The 17260-nt window shown below is 40.2% G+C and overlaps 1 protein-coding gene across 1 annotated transcript; it reads left to right on the top strand.

Moving 5' to 3' along the window:
* Positions 1-12418: 12418 nt before the first annotated feature.
* On the top strand, positions 12419-14068 carry LOC110924728 (pentatricopeptide repeat-containing protein At4g16390, chloroplastic). The gene has a single exon (XM_022168720.1). The coding sequence runs from the start codon at positions 12419-12421 to the stop codon at positions 14066-14068; it is 1650 nt and encodes a 549-aa protein (XP_022024412.1).
* The last annotated feature ends 3192 nt before the right edge of the window (positions 14069-17260 follow it).

The following is a 17260-nucleotide window of genomic DNA, read 5'->3' as shown; positions in this document are numbered from 1 at the left end:
CAAGAGCCTTCAGCATATTTTTGACCAGAAGGATTTGAATATGCGACAGCGCCGCTGGGTGGAACTTTTAAACGATTATGATTGTGCAATCAAGTATCATCTGGGTAAAGCCAGCGTTGTAGCTGACGCTCTCAGTCGAAAGGAATCGAAACCCAAACGAGTTCGTGCCTTGCAGCTTACCATTCATTCTAACCTGCCTGACCAGATTCGTTCGGCTCAGACTGAAGCGTTGAAGGAGGAAAACTATGAAGCTGAGTATTTGCGGGGCATGGAGAAACGACTCGAGCAGAGATCAGATGGCATTTACTATTTTATGGAGCAAATATGGATTCCGTTGTTTGGTAACCTTAGAGAACTTGTGATGGATGAAGCGCACAAGTCTCGATACTCTGTTCACCCAGGTTCAGATAAGATATATCAGGATCTCAAAGTCTTGTATTGGTGGCCGAAGATGAAAGCTCACATCGCGACTTATGTGAGTAAATGTTTGACCTGCTCGAAAGTTAAAGTGGAATATCAGAAACCGTCTGGATTGCTTCAACAACCAGAAATACCCATGTGGAAATGGGAGCAAATCGCTATGGATTTTGTCACTGGGCTACCCAGAACGCAAAATGGGAATGACACAATTTGGGTGATTGTTGATCATCTCACGAAGTCAGCGCACTTTCTGGCAATCAAGGAAACAGATAAGTTCTCGCAATTAGCTGCTGTATACCTCAAGGAGGTGGTTTCTAGGCACGGGGTGCCGACATCTATTATCTCTGACCGTGACCCGCGTTTCATTTCAGATTTATGGCAGTCAATGCACAAATCGTTTGGTTCGCAACTCAGCATGAGTACTGCTTATCACCCGCAGACGGATGGTCAAAGTGAACGAACCATCCAGACGCTAGAAGACATGTTGCGGGCATGCGTTATCGATTTTAGCAAGGGTTGGGAGAAACACTTGCCTTTGGTGGAATTTTCTTACAACAATAGCTACCATACCAGCATTCAGGCAGCTCCATTCGAAGCATTGTATGGACGAAAGTGTCGTTCGCCTCTCTGTTGGGCTGAGGTGGGTGACAGCCAGGTCACAGGCCCTGAACTTGTGTTGGAAACTTCAGAAAAGGTTGTGCAGATCAGGAATCGTATGGCAGCAGCACGCGACCGTCAGAAAAGCTATGCTGATAAGCGTAGGAAACCTTTGGAATTTGAAGTTAATAATCGCGTCATGTTGAAGGTCTCACCCTGGAAGGGTGTGGTGCGTTTTGGAAAACGCGGCAAGCTTAACCCTCGTTATGTAGGGCCATTCAAAATTTTGGAGCGAATTGGTAAAGTGGCCTACAAGCTGGAGTTACCTGCTGAGTTAGGTAACGTCCATGATGTGTTCCATCGACGACAAGTTGCAGTTTGTCGAAGAGCTAATAGAAATTATGGACCGGGAGGTCAAGGTCTGTAAGCACAACCGTATGCCGATTGTGAGAGTTCGTTGGAACTCGAGACGTGGACCGGAGTTCATGTGGGAACGCGAGGATCAGATGAAGCTTAAGTACCCACATTTATTTCCAGAGGACAAGTCCAAGCCTGACAAATCTAAAGCGAATGCAACTAGTGAATTTCGGGGCGAAATTCCCGGTTTAAGTTGGGGATGATGTGGTACCTGCGGAAAATCCACAATCATCCTGAGTTAACGTCTTACTGTTTCGGGTCACTTGTCAAATTTCGGGACGAAATTTCTTTCAAGTTGGGGATGATGTGACAACCCAACTTTCCAAGGTCTTTCCCCGACACGTTACTTGTCTCTCAGCTGTGTTTTCATTGTCCGTTACGTTGTAATATGTGCACCTTGCTAGATGATTAATAAACTATTATATTGTTTGGATAATTGTGGGAAACTTATAAATTGTTAAAGTCATAAACACAACACTTCCATCTTCATGACCACTCGACGAAACATTGTATGTTTCGCCATACACCAACTCGACGAAACTTATGAAGTTTCGTCCAATGGGGGTTTCGCTGAGATGGGCTTTGGCCCATGTGAGGCCCAAAGGTGATTAGCATTAAAATCTGTGTATTCGCATAAGTTAAGTAAGTCAAAGTTAGCGAAACCCTAGAACTCTCCTTCTGTGCGACGGCAACCTTGAGCCCTCGAAGCCCCCTTCATCAATCATATTATTGTTCCTTCTATCCCGGTTAGTGTTTGACTGCATATTGACTGTTTGCTTTGGAATCGTTGGTTACTAATTGTTATCTGATGTTTGATGTTTTGATTATGGTAATCGTGTTATTGTGGATTGTTAGCCCGGTCTCCGTATTCTTGATGATTAACAAAACCACTAGACTTATGTGATTATCGGTAACAGTCAAGTATGATGTGTTAAATGTTAGATCAGGATTGCATGATTGGGACGTAGCCATGATATATAAACGATTCGGTCAGATTGGTAAATTGATGACATTGATGATATGTGTATTTGAATTGTTAAGGCATTTGTTACATGATGATAATTGAGAAACTGATTGATTACTCGATGATTAGGATGAAATTGTTGACGATGGTGATTAGGGTTCTGGAACATCTCAAACTGTAATCATTGGATTTGTAACTGTTAACTCGACGAAACCCAGGAGTTTCGCCACAACATATGTTGACGAAACCTAGGAGTTTCGCCACACTATATCTCGACGAAACATATGTACTTTCATCACATGATAACTCGACGAAACCCTTAGTGTTTCGTCGCATGGGGTGTTTCGCCGGGGATGTTTGCATGGACAATAGGTTTTGATGGTTGTATAAACTGCATGAAAAATAGTGAATGATTATGTTATGGTATCTACTGTTAATGATGTTTGATTATGATTAAGTGGCATGATTTGGTTCATTCACCTGGTACACTTAATTGTTAAGTATTATTACGGGCATACACGTGAAATGTGGATTGGAATGAGTATGTACCTACTATGTGTCATTCGGGAATCACTACGTGAAACGAATACTATCAATTATATGTGAACATGATGGGAACATGATGAATGTAAACTGACATTGCATACGTGAATACCATAGGCTGTGACTGTTTGAGTGTGAACGAGTAGTTAATCTTACCGAACAAACCAAGGTGAGTTCACTGCTCTTTTTCCAAGCATGCATTCCGGGGAGGGATATCGGGTAACGTTCCGGGGAGGAATGTCAGGTTATTGGGATGTTTGTTATTATACTCATTTCTATCATATAAGACCCCTTACATCTACCGATAGTTGCCGGGGAGGCAACGAGGTTATTAGTTGATAGCGCTATTAGGTTTGGCACCCTCACACCATACCGGGGAGGACGGGCGTGAACTAATTACCTTAAAGCATGACTAATGTTTTGATAGAGACATTTGGGGTTGGGCAAATACATCTTGTAGCCATTGCGGTAATCGAGTTAATAACAACATCAAATCAGATCGTTTAACTGTTTTATACACATATCTGGTAACGAAACGCATTAACAAAACTTTGAACTCACCAGCGTCGTCTGACACACTTGTCTGCATGCTTGCAGGTCGTTAGATTCTTGATGCGGACTTACTATCTGGGAGTGATGGAGTGGTCATTGGTCAGCACGTGGTGTTACTACTACGACCCTTGCTACTGACAACAAACGTAAATGGAACGATTCAGACAAGGCGTCTTACTCAAACCAGCAGCAGAAGAAGTCTGATAACAATAATAGTCGTGGTTTCAACAGTCTTCCTCTACCAACAAAAACCAGAGCAACAAACAGAACCAAGGCTCTTACGTGGGTAAACAGCCGAAGTGCAACAAGTGCAATTACCACCACTACGGGTCTTGTACCCGAGCCTATCATAGGTTTGATAAAGTGGGTCACATGACAAAGGATTGCAGTGCCCCGTTACCAAAACAACAACAACAGCAATACCAGCAGCATCAACAACCACCACATCAATAACAACCGTAGCAGCAACAAAGGCAGCAACCCCAGCAAAATCAAGGTAACCGGAGGGGATGTTTTCAGTGAAGAAGCGAGGGCCATGTCAAGAAAGATTGCCCATAATTGAATTAGAATGCTAACCACAATGTTGGGAACAATAACAACAACAACAACAACACTGGGAACAACAAGAACGAAAATAATGATGGAAATGGTGCTCGTGGGAGAGCATTTACCATTGGTGTTGGTGATTGCAGGAATGATGGCAACGTCGTGATCGGTACATTTTCTGTGAACAATCTTTTCGCCTCTGTATTATTCGACTCTGGTGCCGATTGGAGTTACGTGTCTTTGAGGTTCAGTAGACAGTTAGGGTTAATTCCAACACCTCTCGAAACCACACACGTTGTAGAACTGGCTAATGGTGAGTCAATTGAAGCGTCTCACGTTCACATTGGGTGCAAACTCGATCTATTAGGTCAAGTGTTCGACATTGACCTTTTTCCCGTCACTCTTGGTAGCTTTGATGTAGTCGTTGGTATGGACTGGCCGTCAAAGCACCGAGCAGAAATTCTCTGTAAAGAGAAAATCAAACGTATACCTCTCCCTAGTGGAGAATCACTGTCTGTTCAAGGTCATCGAAGTGGTGCAACGGTTGGCATCATTTTGGCTATGAAAGCCCAGAAGTGCTTACGGAAGGGTTATCCTGCTATTCTAGCACTTGTGACCGATACTCAACCTGAGGAAAAGAAGATTGAAGATCTTCCAGTTGTTCGTGACTTTCCCGATGTGTTTCCCGAAGAACTTCCAAGACTACCTCCACATCGTCAGTTGGAATTTCAGATTGATTTTACGCTAGGAGCAGCCCCAATTGCTCGCGCCCCTTATCGTCTTGCACCGGGAGAGTTACAAGAGCTGTCAAATCAACTCCAAGAACTGTTGGATAGAGGTTTTATCCGACCTTGTTCTTCGCCATGGGGAACCCCGGTCCTATTTGTGAAGAAGAAAGACGGGTCTTTTCGTAAGTGTATCGATTACCAGGAACTCAACAAGGTGACGATCAAGAACCGTTATACTCTACCTCGCATCGACGATCTGTTTGACCAGCTGCAAGGGTCAAGCATCTATTCAAAAATCGACTTAAGGTTGGGCTATCATCAGATGAGACTCCGAGAGAGGATGTACCTAAAACAACTTTCCGAAATGAGAACCACCTTGATTGTGAGAACCATGAGAACTAGGCCTTCCAAAAGGTTTTTCCAAAATTTTTGTTTCTCAAAAATCTTAAAAAAATCACTTTTTCAGCAAAAAAAATTAAAAAATTAAAAAAATACCGTATGCACAAATTTACATAAGGTGTAAAAACAATTTTCATCGTCTATAATGTTATTAACTGAAATTAAATGAACCAAACAAAAAGCGTCAATCTAACCGAATAAACCGAAGTGATTAATCGAAAACCGATTGGTTAATAAAATAGACTAACTGATGACTTTGGTTTCGGCTTCAGTTGAAGATGATAACCGAACCGACCGAATCATGCACAACACAATGAATAGATTACCTGATTACTTCGTTTTTTATGTATATCTATGACAGTGATGCTACGATAAATATTATAAGAATAAGAAAACTACAAAAAACAAGTATCGCAAGACGATCTGTCACTCTCGCCGTATCACGCGGGCATCCTGCTTGTGTGTGTATATATACACATGGATATATAGAGTGAGATATAGTGAGAAATGGTGTATCATGCATGAATAAGATTTATAGGTGTGTGGATAAGATGACCCACACATAATAAATTAGGCAAATACAAATTGAATTTGTATTCAAATATTGTTTGCACTTATACACGAAACTAACAAGTAAGACTATGGGGTATGGAGGGATTTGGGTTGGAGGCATTGTTCGATATGTGGCAAATGTGGGCTCCACTAGTCCAAATCCAAATAAATGGGGTGTGGAGTGGGGTGGCCAGGCCAGGCCAGCGTTTGGGTGCCATGCGTCATTTTTAAGTTGATAATTTATATTAAAAACACAATTTATATTAATTTAAAAGAATTTACATAAAAGACAACCCTAAAAAAACCTACTTGCTAAATCTTAAAAAATAAAAAACAAATCTACTTATTAAATCCTAAAAAAATAAAAACACTACAGAGTACAATAAATATTAAAGTGGGGAACCCACTTAAAATCCGTATTCCCATCGTGCGTGTACTCGATCTTCGCAATTTCGACTCGATTGTCGTGGGTCAAGTCGCCCTAAATTTTAAACCGATCCAACTTCGGTTTGAGCTCACGCCATTTGCGTTGACACGCTAAAAGTTGTGACGCGTGTTACCGACATGTTGTTGATATAGTTGAAGCGCTCGACCCCAATACGCGGTTTGACCGCGTTGTAGAGTACATTGGGCATCGACAATCAATGTAACAAGTGCGATTTCTTCCTCTTCAGTCCATTGCCCCATATTTACCTTCGGTTTTTTCTATTTTTTTTGGGTATGGTGTGGGTGAAGAATATGATATAGGGCTAGGTATTTTATAGGTTATAAAATGTAAGTTTTTTAAATAAAAATTTTGGTTTGGCATGGCCGCTACCCTCAACGGTTACCCCCCAACGGTTACTTTGAATTGAACCAGCAAACCACAGCCCGTCATGTCACCCAGCCCCCCGCCCCACGCCAGGCAGAATCTCCACGCCAAGCGAAACACCATGCTGGGGTGGTGTAGCCGATGTTAAACCCCCTTCACCGCCCCAACCAACGCCCCACACCCATAGTCTAAGGCCATGGGATGTGGCCTCGCGCCACCCTGCCACATCATACAAAATAGCGCCCTACGACGCCCTCCCCCACCCCGAGCCCGTTACCCAAGGGGCGTTATGCCCATATCACCAGCCCACTAACGGGCAAACATTGGCTTTTTTCGAGGTTGTTGGTCAAGAAGACCGTTGGCAACGGTTAGATTTATAAAAAAAAAATTAATTCTAATATATATACAAACTTAAACACACACCAATCACAAACTAAAACACACACCAATCACAAAAAAACACATAAATTCTCTCCAATCAGTTTCAAAAACGTCATCTCACTCTTCATCCATCTGACGGTGTTTTCGACGATATGCTTATCTTAGTAACGCAGGAGGCGATTAATTATTTGCGAGAAGAAACTCAATCGTCTACAACGCGTACCAGACAAGCGCCTCTTGAATAAGATTGGTTAGGTGCTCATGAACGTTTAATGCACGATTATTTAGTGACATTGTATTTTTTTATTTAAATTATGACATTGTATAATATATATTATAATATAATATAGTTAATGTTCATTTCATTTCTAAAATTAATATACAGTAAAGTAATAATAATATATAGTAATATAGTAATAATAATAATAATAATGACAATATGTTTTTTATTTAAACTAGTGCTATTAGATCCGCGCGTTGCGTCGGAAATCCTCGCGTTGCGCCGTGGGCGGGTATTAGTTCGTTTAACTTCGGTACTGACATTTGTTATAGCAACCAATAGTGAAAAAATAAAAAAAATCATGATATGACCAAAAATATACCAATACAACGGGAATCTGATCGGTATTGGTTTGTTTTTTACGCCACGTACACTCGTTACAACAACCCAAAGAGAAAAAAAATCTTGATATGAACAAAAAATACCGACACGTGATTTACATCGATAAAAAACAAACACAAGTTATATAAGATATATATAAAAAGCCCCTAAATAACACATAAAAAACCTTTAAAACAAAGAATTACTATTCATTCAGTTTATGTATTAATAGTATACAATAGTATACAATACCATCTACTATACATGGTCTGGTGTATATGAATTTTACAATATTTATATTTAATTTTTAAGAACAATTTAAAAAAAATAATTTTCTAAAAAATAACAATAACAATTTTACGTATAAGACTTTTTATTAATTTAAGGGTTATTGGATTTTATCACCCTTAACTATTGGCTAAAATCTTTCCAAGATCCCTATGACACCCTGAAAAGCAGGGGCGGAACCAGTATAGTCTTAGCCGTAGCACAGACCCAAATTCATATTATACTTGAAAGAGATAAGGGATCGACCTCAGACCTCAGTAAGGGAAAAATTAAAAAAAAACATTCTATGAATGTACGGTAAAAAAAAATTAGGATACCCCTGGATTTTTGTTCCAGATCCGTCACTGCTGAAAAGTGTAGTAACATGATCAAAAGTTAGTGATCAGTTAACGACATGGTGACAGAACACACTAAGTGTTGAGTTGGGGGTGACGGGCGTCAAAGTGATAGTTGGGGGTGGCAGCTAGGGATGGTTTTTTTTCCCAAATACCCGTACTCGTACCCGTACCGTACCCGTACCCATACCTGTACCCGTACCGATTTTAGGTATTTGGTACATGTATTGGTACCCAGTTTTATTGATTTTGGTATTCGGTACTTTCGGTATTGGTACGGGTACGGGTAAAAACGGGTACTGGTACCGAATTCTATGTATACCTTTAAAAGTTTTCTATTATTATGTTTTATTTCATATTATGGTATTTATAGTGTACTCGTATTGATTTTACCTATATGGTACCCGTATCGTATTGGTACTCGTACCAATTTTACCTATTTGGTACTCGTACTATATTGGTACTCATGTCAATTTTACCTATTTAGTACTCGTACGAGTGCTCAAAAAGTAAATAAAAACAAAATGGTACCAAGCGGGTACTGTACCGAAAATACCCGTACCGTACCTATATATTTGGTACGGTATTTGGTACCTAGTTTTGTTCAAATTCGGTACCGGTATTTTCGGTACTGGTACGGGTATAGGTACAGGTACTTTACCAATCTCATCCCTAGTGGCAGCGGCGAATAGCCAATAGTTAGGGGTGATAAAATCTAATAACCCATTAATTTAATGTAAACACTATTGTTATGTTATATAATATTTATATTATATAAGTTTTTTTAAATAAAAGTAAAATGAACTGAACCCCCCCCCCCACAAAAAAAAAAAACAACAGCAGCTCAAATCACTATTCATTCAACTTTCTTATTATCATATATAGATTATGGCATTATATATTTTTTATCTAATTTATGAGTTTTAAGTTAATATATCAAAATTAAATAATGTTTAAATTTAAATAAAAAATAATAATTAGGTAATGATGATGGGGACTTTCACTCCAATATTAAGAAATCACCATATGACGTTACATCTAGATGGATCTGACGTAACATGATAAAGCCCATAGGGACTTTAGATCATAAGGGGAAAAACCACGGACTCGATCAATATGTATGATGGTGATTTCTTTTTTTGTTTTTTTGATCGTTTAACTGCTTTCCATGTGTAAACCCATCCTTTCGGAGCTATGTCCAAAGGCCGACTACTCGACCACCGCTAGAAAGCGTAGCACACCCCTGATGCGCGAGAACCCCGTGGAATGGGTAAACCCTCGCCCCCCGTTGGACTCGAACCCAGGTTCAGGGGCGGTTCTTAGAAGGCCCGTGGCAGGGCCACGGCCCGGGCAAATTTTTCGGCTGTAGTGCTAATTTTCCGCATTTCAATCGAAATTTTTTATATATACTATGTTTGGCACGGGCTTGCCCGGGCTTCTTTTAGTGCCCGTGTCATTCGGCCCTGGCACGTTCAACGGGCAAGATCCGCCATTGTTTAGGTTGAATCCCGAGCATAGCCTTCCCCGGATGTCATAACCAGTACGCTGTAGATGGGAGGAGATGATGGTGATTTCTTAAGGCCGTGGGGTATGGTGGGGCTTGGGTTGGGGCATATGCTGATACGTGGAATGAGAGCCCCCCCACTGCCTGGTTACGTGGCCGCGGGGTATGGCGGGGCGTGGGTTGGGCTTGGGTTGGGTGCACCGCGTGGCATAATAATTAAAAAAAATACAAAAAAATTATAAAAAATCACACAACATTTATAAAAAGACCTACAACTTCATTAAAATTTTAAAAATTACATAATACTAAAAATTACATAATTTCTAAAAATTACAAAATAACAAACCTAAAGCGTTAAATAAATTTCAAAAAGGTCGATCTTGTCGAACGCCTTTTTTTCCTTGCCTCGAAACTCTATGTTAGCCACCGCCATCCGGTTCTCGTGGCTTAACTCGCCACCGGGAACGGCTTCGTAATAAGCCTTGAAACGCTCGAGCTTGGGCCGCAGCTCGCGCCATTTATGTTGGCACGCGTTGAGGTTGTGGCGGTCGTTACCGACGTTATGTCGGTAGGCTCCGAATGCTTCCACCCAATATTTTGTTTGGCCCGGTGGCCGACCCTTCATAGCGTCAACGAAGCTTGTGACGAGAGCAATTTCCTCTTCATGGGTCCAGGATGCCATAGCGGGGTTGGGTTCGAGAGAAGTGGGGTAGCGAGTTCGAGAAGGGGTGGACCAGTGGGGTAGCGGGTTGGACAGAAGTGGTAGCCGGTGGGGTTGTTGGGTTCGTGGGATGGGGGGACCAGTGGGTTGGAGTTACCATATATAGAGGCCTTTGGGGGACCCGAGTGGCGGTTAGAGAAGATGGGGGGACCGTTTGAATTTTAAAATTCGAAATTCAAAAAGACCGCCTGACGTGGCGGGTGAGCCAATGAGATTCAGCCAACTAGCATGGCCATACCGCCCCACGCCCGGCTTGAAAGCCAAGCCTCAAGGGCCACGCCCCAAACCCAAACCCACCCGGGGTGGTGGCTTGGGCGTTTTCCCCCAACCCACGCCCCAACCCAAGCCCCATATCCCACGGTATAATATTGGAGTGAAAGGAATTACCTATTACCTATATATTAAAATTACAATGAAATGAACAGTAACATTAATAAAAATAATAGTAGATGAGTAAATGGTATCGGGTATTGGTACTGGTATCAAATTTTATCAAACCGGTGTATTTTTGGTACCGGTTCGGCACTGGTATTCACCGGGTTTTACCCTCGGGTACCGGTACCAACTTTACCAAACCGGTGTATTTTCGGTACCGGTTCGGCACCGGTATTCACCGGTTTTTACTCTCAAATACCGGTGTCGTACCAGTACCGACCGGTACCGAATCGTACCGTACCAGGTATATTTGGTACCGGTACCCACTTTTGAGTATTTCAGTAACGCTATTTTCGGTAACGATTGTTACCGAGCTCATAAAATCTTGTAGCAATGCAGTAATGCAAGTAATTGCATCGTTTAGATTACTTTTTATACACACAGTAAGTAAATTACCTATATATTAAAATTACAATGAAATGAACAGTAACATTAATAAAAATAATAGTAGATGAGCAAATGGTATCGGGTACCGGTACTGGTACTGGTATCAAATTTATCAAACCGATGAATGAACAGTAAAATCACATGGGATGATTAAATGGTATCGGGTACCGGTACCTGTACCAAATTTACCAAACCGGGTGTATTTTCGGTACCGTTTCGGCTCCGGTATTCATCGGTTTTTACCCTCAAATACCGGTGTCGTACCAGTACCGTACCAGGTATATTCGGTACTAGTACCCACTTTTGGGGATTTCGGTAACGGTATTTTCGGTACCGGTTGGTACCGAGCTCATCAAATCCTGTAGCAACGTAGCAATGCAAGTAATTGCCCCGTTTAGATTACTTTTCATACACACAGTAGGTAAACTGTATTTCGTTTGAATGAGGTTTTATATACACAACAACTTATTTTGCTTTATTTTTTTCTTCTTCTGTAATGAATGAATTGTAGCATGTAAAATTAACTTGGATATTTAGATTATTGATGAGCAAATCGTATCAAATCCTGTAATCAAACCGATATCGTATCGGTACCAAATTTACTATACCAACTCATTTTGGTACCAATTTGGTACCCACCTTTTGACATCTTCAGAATCGTTACTTTCGGTTCGACATCGGTCTAGCATCTTACTTCTATTTATTGATTTTTACCTTCAAATACCATACTGTATTGTACCGAGCATTTTCGGTGCCGGTAATTCGATGATTTTCTGGATGGGTACTTTCGGTGCCGTTACCGGTACCAAGCTCATCCATATTTTAACGTGTTAGCACCGTAATAACTGAACTGGAAACAAACGAGTTTCCAACGTGTAGGACGTGTGAGTCCTATTATTATATATTAAGTTATTTAAAATCGTTTTTTTTAGGACGGAGTGCCTAGCCTTACCACGTTATTTTTATTTATGTTTTGATATTCGGTATCTGCTTGCCGTTACTGACACACATTTTGCAGTCATTGGGTCCCCGCAGGAGAAAATCCAACTAGTTGGATTTGATTTTGGCAGGAAGAAAAACGTGGGTTAGGAATGTTTGTGGAATTCCACCCGAGTCGAACTGGATTTTATATCATAGAAGAGTCATCATTATATAAAAGGAGATACGATAAGCCCGAGTTATCGGTCCCTTCGTACTCATCTCCATATCTAACAAATATAACATTCAAACTCCAGAAATGGCTTTCATATACGCTACCTGCCCATCATCTTCCATTTCCTTCTGTCTCAATAACCAAATCGCATTTCAATCAAGAAATACTCAGATTTCCGAAAGACCCAACAATTTAGAACCTAAAATTTCAAACCCCTCTCAATCCACAGATCACAAAAAGAAAAGTTACATCTGGGTCAACCCCAATTCTTCAAAATTAACACAAAAAACATACGATTCAAGGTACAATTCTCTCTCTAAAGTAGCAGCACATTTGAATTCATGTTCACCTGTTGAAAAAGATGTGTTTAATGTACTAGATTCTACTTTAGGTAGTAAGTTAGGTGTACAAGATGGTCTTATTATTCTTAATAACATGTCAAACGCTGTAACCGCGCGCATTGTGCTTAAATACTTATTAGACAGATGTGATTTGAGTTTGAGGATTGATCTTTATAATGCGACATTGATAGTTTTTCGAAAGTGTAAAGATTTGGCTAGTGTAGAGCAACTGTTTGATGAAATGACTCAGAGAGGTGTTACGCCTGATATTGTTACGTTTTCGAATATTATTGGGTGCGCTCGGATGTGCTCGTTACCTGGCAAGGCTGTGGCATGGTTTGAAAGGATGCCAGAGTTTGAGATTGTACCAGATGATGCTATATTGGCGGTGATGATCGATGCCTATGGGCGTGTTGGGAATGTGGATAAGGCGTTGATGTTGTATGCGCGTGCTAGAGTCGAAAACTGGTCTTTAAGTGATGTGACGTACACGACAGTTATCCGGATTTGTGGGGCGATTGGGAATTTTGACGAGTGTCTAACTGTGTTTCGGGAAAGGAAGGCTCGTGGGATTAAGCCTAACTTAGGTTGTTATAATACGTTGTTGGATGCTATAGCGAGAGGCAAACGTGCTTCGGACGTAAAGTCTATTCACCGAGAGATTCTGAGCAGTGGGTTAAGACCGGGTTGGGCTACATATGCTGCTCTGCTTCGCGCATATTGTAAAGCGCGGTGTGGAGATGATGCTATGAATGTGTACGAAGAGATGAAGGAAAAAGGGATGGTGTTGAATAATGCTCTTTACAACATCCTTCTATCAACGTGTGCTAATATTGGTTTCGTGGATGAAGCTATCACGATCTTTGAGGACATGAAGACATCCAAAGATTGTCAACCCGACACGCGGTCCTTTTCATTATTAATCACAATATTGTCAAGACATGGGAAAGTGTCAGAAGCCGAGGCCGTTTTGAAAGAAATGTCGGAAGCCGGTTTTGAACATGATATATATGTTTTGACTAATCTGATTCAGTGTTATGGGAAATCCAATCTCAGAGATGATTTGGGAAGAACGATAGATACGATCATGGAGCTTGATTTACCTTTAGACGAGCGGTACTGTAGCTGCCTTCTTAACGTGATGACACAAGTTCCTCATGAAGCTCTTGGTAAGGTTGCCCGATGCATTGATAAGGCGGATTTAAAGCTTGGAAATGTGGTGAAACTTGTGGTGGAGTGTGGCGGGGAAGATGAAACCTTCAAGAATGAAGCTAGTGAAGTGCTTGCTCGTGTGGGAGGTGAGGTACGGAAAACATACTGCAATTGCTTAATTGATCTTTGTATCCACCTTCAAAAGCTAGATAAGGCAAGTTATTTTAGAACATTGCTATAATGGTGTTTACTCTGCAAGTTTTGTAGCTTTCTTTAATATGATTGCGAAGATGCAATGATTATCTGTTTTCCAACTTGTCGATCACATATTCTTTCGTATCTAGAGTTATTAATTTGCTTTGGGCTATTGTAATTTAGCTTTGAATCTCTATGCCGGATACTATGTAGTCAAAGGCACCTTGAGTGCGGCAAGGTGCCTGACCCGGCTAAAACTAATTTCTTACGGTCTTAACCAAGCTAAAACCATCCTAAACCAGTCTAAATCTGCCCAAAACCAGTTTGCACCTTGCTTGTCTCGGGCATGCGCTTAGGCTCCGGGTCTTTTTTGCACTAGATTGCGCCTTGAGTGCGCTTTGGTCTTTAACTGCTATGGCTGGATATATCTTGGAAAGGAGGTTTTAGCTACTATATGTTAAGCTTGAAACTTCAGTTTCTTTTTATGTTATATTTGTGGTGATTATTTGGTATCCCCCGTGAAAATCAGTTATCTTTAGAAGTTTGGTTGCTGTAGGCATGTTATTTAAAGCTTTGAGTTGAAACTGAGCTAGAAATATTTGACTGAATTATAACCTTGAATGGATACTGTTGTTGTTCCACGTCAATTATAACATAATTCCAGTTTCATCTAGATAACAAACTTGCTCAATATCAAAGCTATTGGTATGGTTTGGGAGTCTGGGATGAGAGCAAATCTTTTTTCTATCTCTGGAGATAGATAGGCTGCTCGCCTGGCTCCAAAGCTATTTTGGATTGTACAATTAAGTAAGGGGTTGTTTGTTTACCTCTTAATGAGGCTCTTAATGGTTCAGACTTCTTACTGGTTCAACACTTAATGATTCAGGCTGTTTGTTTCGTGAGCAGATGTCTGAATGGTTTAGACATTTGCCTCTGAATGGTTAAGTATTATACAAAGTCTGAATGGTTAAGACTTCTAATCTGAATTGGTCAGACATTTGCCTCTGAAGGGTTTAACATTGTATCGGCTCTTAATGGTTCAGACCTCTTACTGGTTCAGCACTTAATGGTTCAGACCTCTTACTGGTTCAGCACTTAACCATTCAGAAGTTGTCAAATAGCCCCTTACTCATATAACATAACATGTTGCTAAGCAGTCAAAGTAACAAACATACAAAATGATTATAATACAATAACGCTAGCATAAACTTTTTATGATGAGTAAACTATAGTAATAACATATAATATGGTAAATAACCCTTTTAAACTTTCTGTGATGGTATTGAACTTGGGTTTTGTCATAGAAATGTAAGGCTGATGCCATATTTAGTTGTAGTGATTATGGAAAATGTTGAATAACTTATCCTTTGAACGGTGGCATAGTGCTTTAGACCGTGGGGGTATGGTGGGGCTTGGGTTAGGGCTTGGGTTGGGCATTGGTTGACACGTGGAATGGGAAAAAAACCCACGCCCATGGGGTATGGTGGGGCTTGGGTTGGGGGCATGAGTTGACACATTGCCATTGAGAGCCTGCCATGTCACTTACTAGCCCGTCCCACGCCCGGCTTCAAACCCATGCCAATGGGGCCACGCCCAAAACCCACGCCCCAACCCAAGCCCCATACCCCATGGCTTTAGTGAATTTTCAGAAGAAGAGTAATGTATATTCTTGTGTGAGTATATACACACACATTGATACATTTAGCCAACAGATAAATAGTAGCAATTCCATTCACCTCTTGCCAAGTGTCGCTCTATGAAGCTTGCTTTTAAATGTTAAACCACCCATAGTGGGGTGGTTTGTGCGTTTTTCGTCCAAAACGCCCCAAACACGTCGCATCACCCGCCCCCGGGGCTTTTTTTTTTTTGGCTTGGGCATGACCATGAAAATGCCGGGATGAAGATTTGTTGACCAATCAAACCGTTGGGGCGTTATACTATTTGTTTTAATTTTCCAAAAAAAAAAAATAATAATTGGGTAATTATGACAAGGGCATTATACCAGTACACCCATTTTAACTTCAAACCTCATAATGACCCATGCTGGCTAGGGTGCCATATGTCGGATCATGCTCAGGGAGGGGCTTGAAATTCACCCACTATTACACATTCTTTTACATTATAGGCTCTCAAAAAACTTACAATACGCCCTTCTTCACTTCAACTAAACTTACTATTTAAACCGTATATGTTTCTAAATGTTTTTATCTATATATATATAATTTTTTTTGCCAGCCACAAGAAGAGTAAACTGGATACACAAAGACGTACAATACTAAAATCTAACTAAAACCTCACAATTGTTAATTTCTTCTAAGAGTTTCCATACATTATTAATTACACGGATGAAGATTGTTATGAGACAAAATTGTATTTTTTGTTAGTTCTGTTTAGAAATTACACATATTATCTCAAATTTTTACTTACTCGCCATACTTTTGGGTCTTAGAAAGAATGAATGTTTAATTTTAACCGAAAATCTCACTTGAGGGCATTTTAGCCTTTTTTTCCTCCAAATTCCTCTGCTTCTTCCCTGACTCGACCGTTTACCTCTTCTAATAAATCCGAGCTAAGTAACAATGGTTATCTGCTTTCTGGAAGAGAAATCGTGGTTCGGATATTGTGGATCAATCTAAACGCAGTCGTTGATTCTGCTATTGCCCTCATTGGTAAGTCGCCCTTTCTTTTCAATTTTAATTGAAACAAGCTTTTCCGTTCATATATATTCGTGAACACCTGCTTACGTTTGTTTATGTTCGTTTCAATTTAAATAAGTAACTAGTTATTTTTATATAAATATTAAACATAAAAGAACTTTCTAACTAGTTATGTAAATATAACTAATTAGTAATTGAATTTGCTAGTAATAAAAATGGGTTTTCCCCATATAACATTGCACTTACAATGCATGCATGACTGAATTGTCCTTCTCGCTAACAGAAAAAATGAGAAAAGTTAATCCGGTGAATTAAAATGGCAATGTTTGAAACTATTTGGACTAAACTGGCAAAATGACCCAAACCACAGGGACTAAAATGATATTTAACTAAAAAAAAAATTAATATTACACTTTTTACCCAAATCTATTTGACTTTCTACTTTTAATCTAAAAGTTTTTATCTTTTGCAATATAAGTATATAACCTCACAACTTTGTTACTAAACTGGCAAAATGACCCAAACCACAGGGACTAAAATGATATTTAACTAAAAAAAAATTAATATTACACTTTTTACCC

This window comes from Helianthus annuus, chromosome 17 (genome assembly GCF_002127325.2).
Source record: "Helianthus annuus cultivar XRQ/B chromosome 17, HanXRQr2.0-SUNRISE, whole genome shotgun sequence".
Classification (NCBI taxonomy): Eukaryota; Viridiplantae; Streptophyta; class Magnoliopsida; order Asterales; family Asteraceae; genus Helianthus; species Helianthus annuus.
The sequence above is the reverse complement of the archived record's forward strand: the minus strand, read 5'-3'. Positions and strand labels throughout refer to the sequence as shown.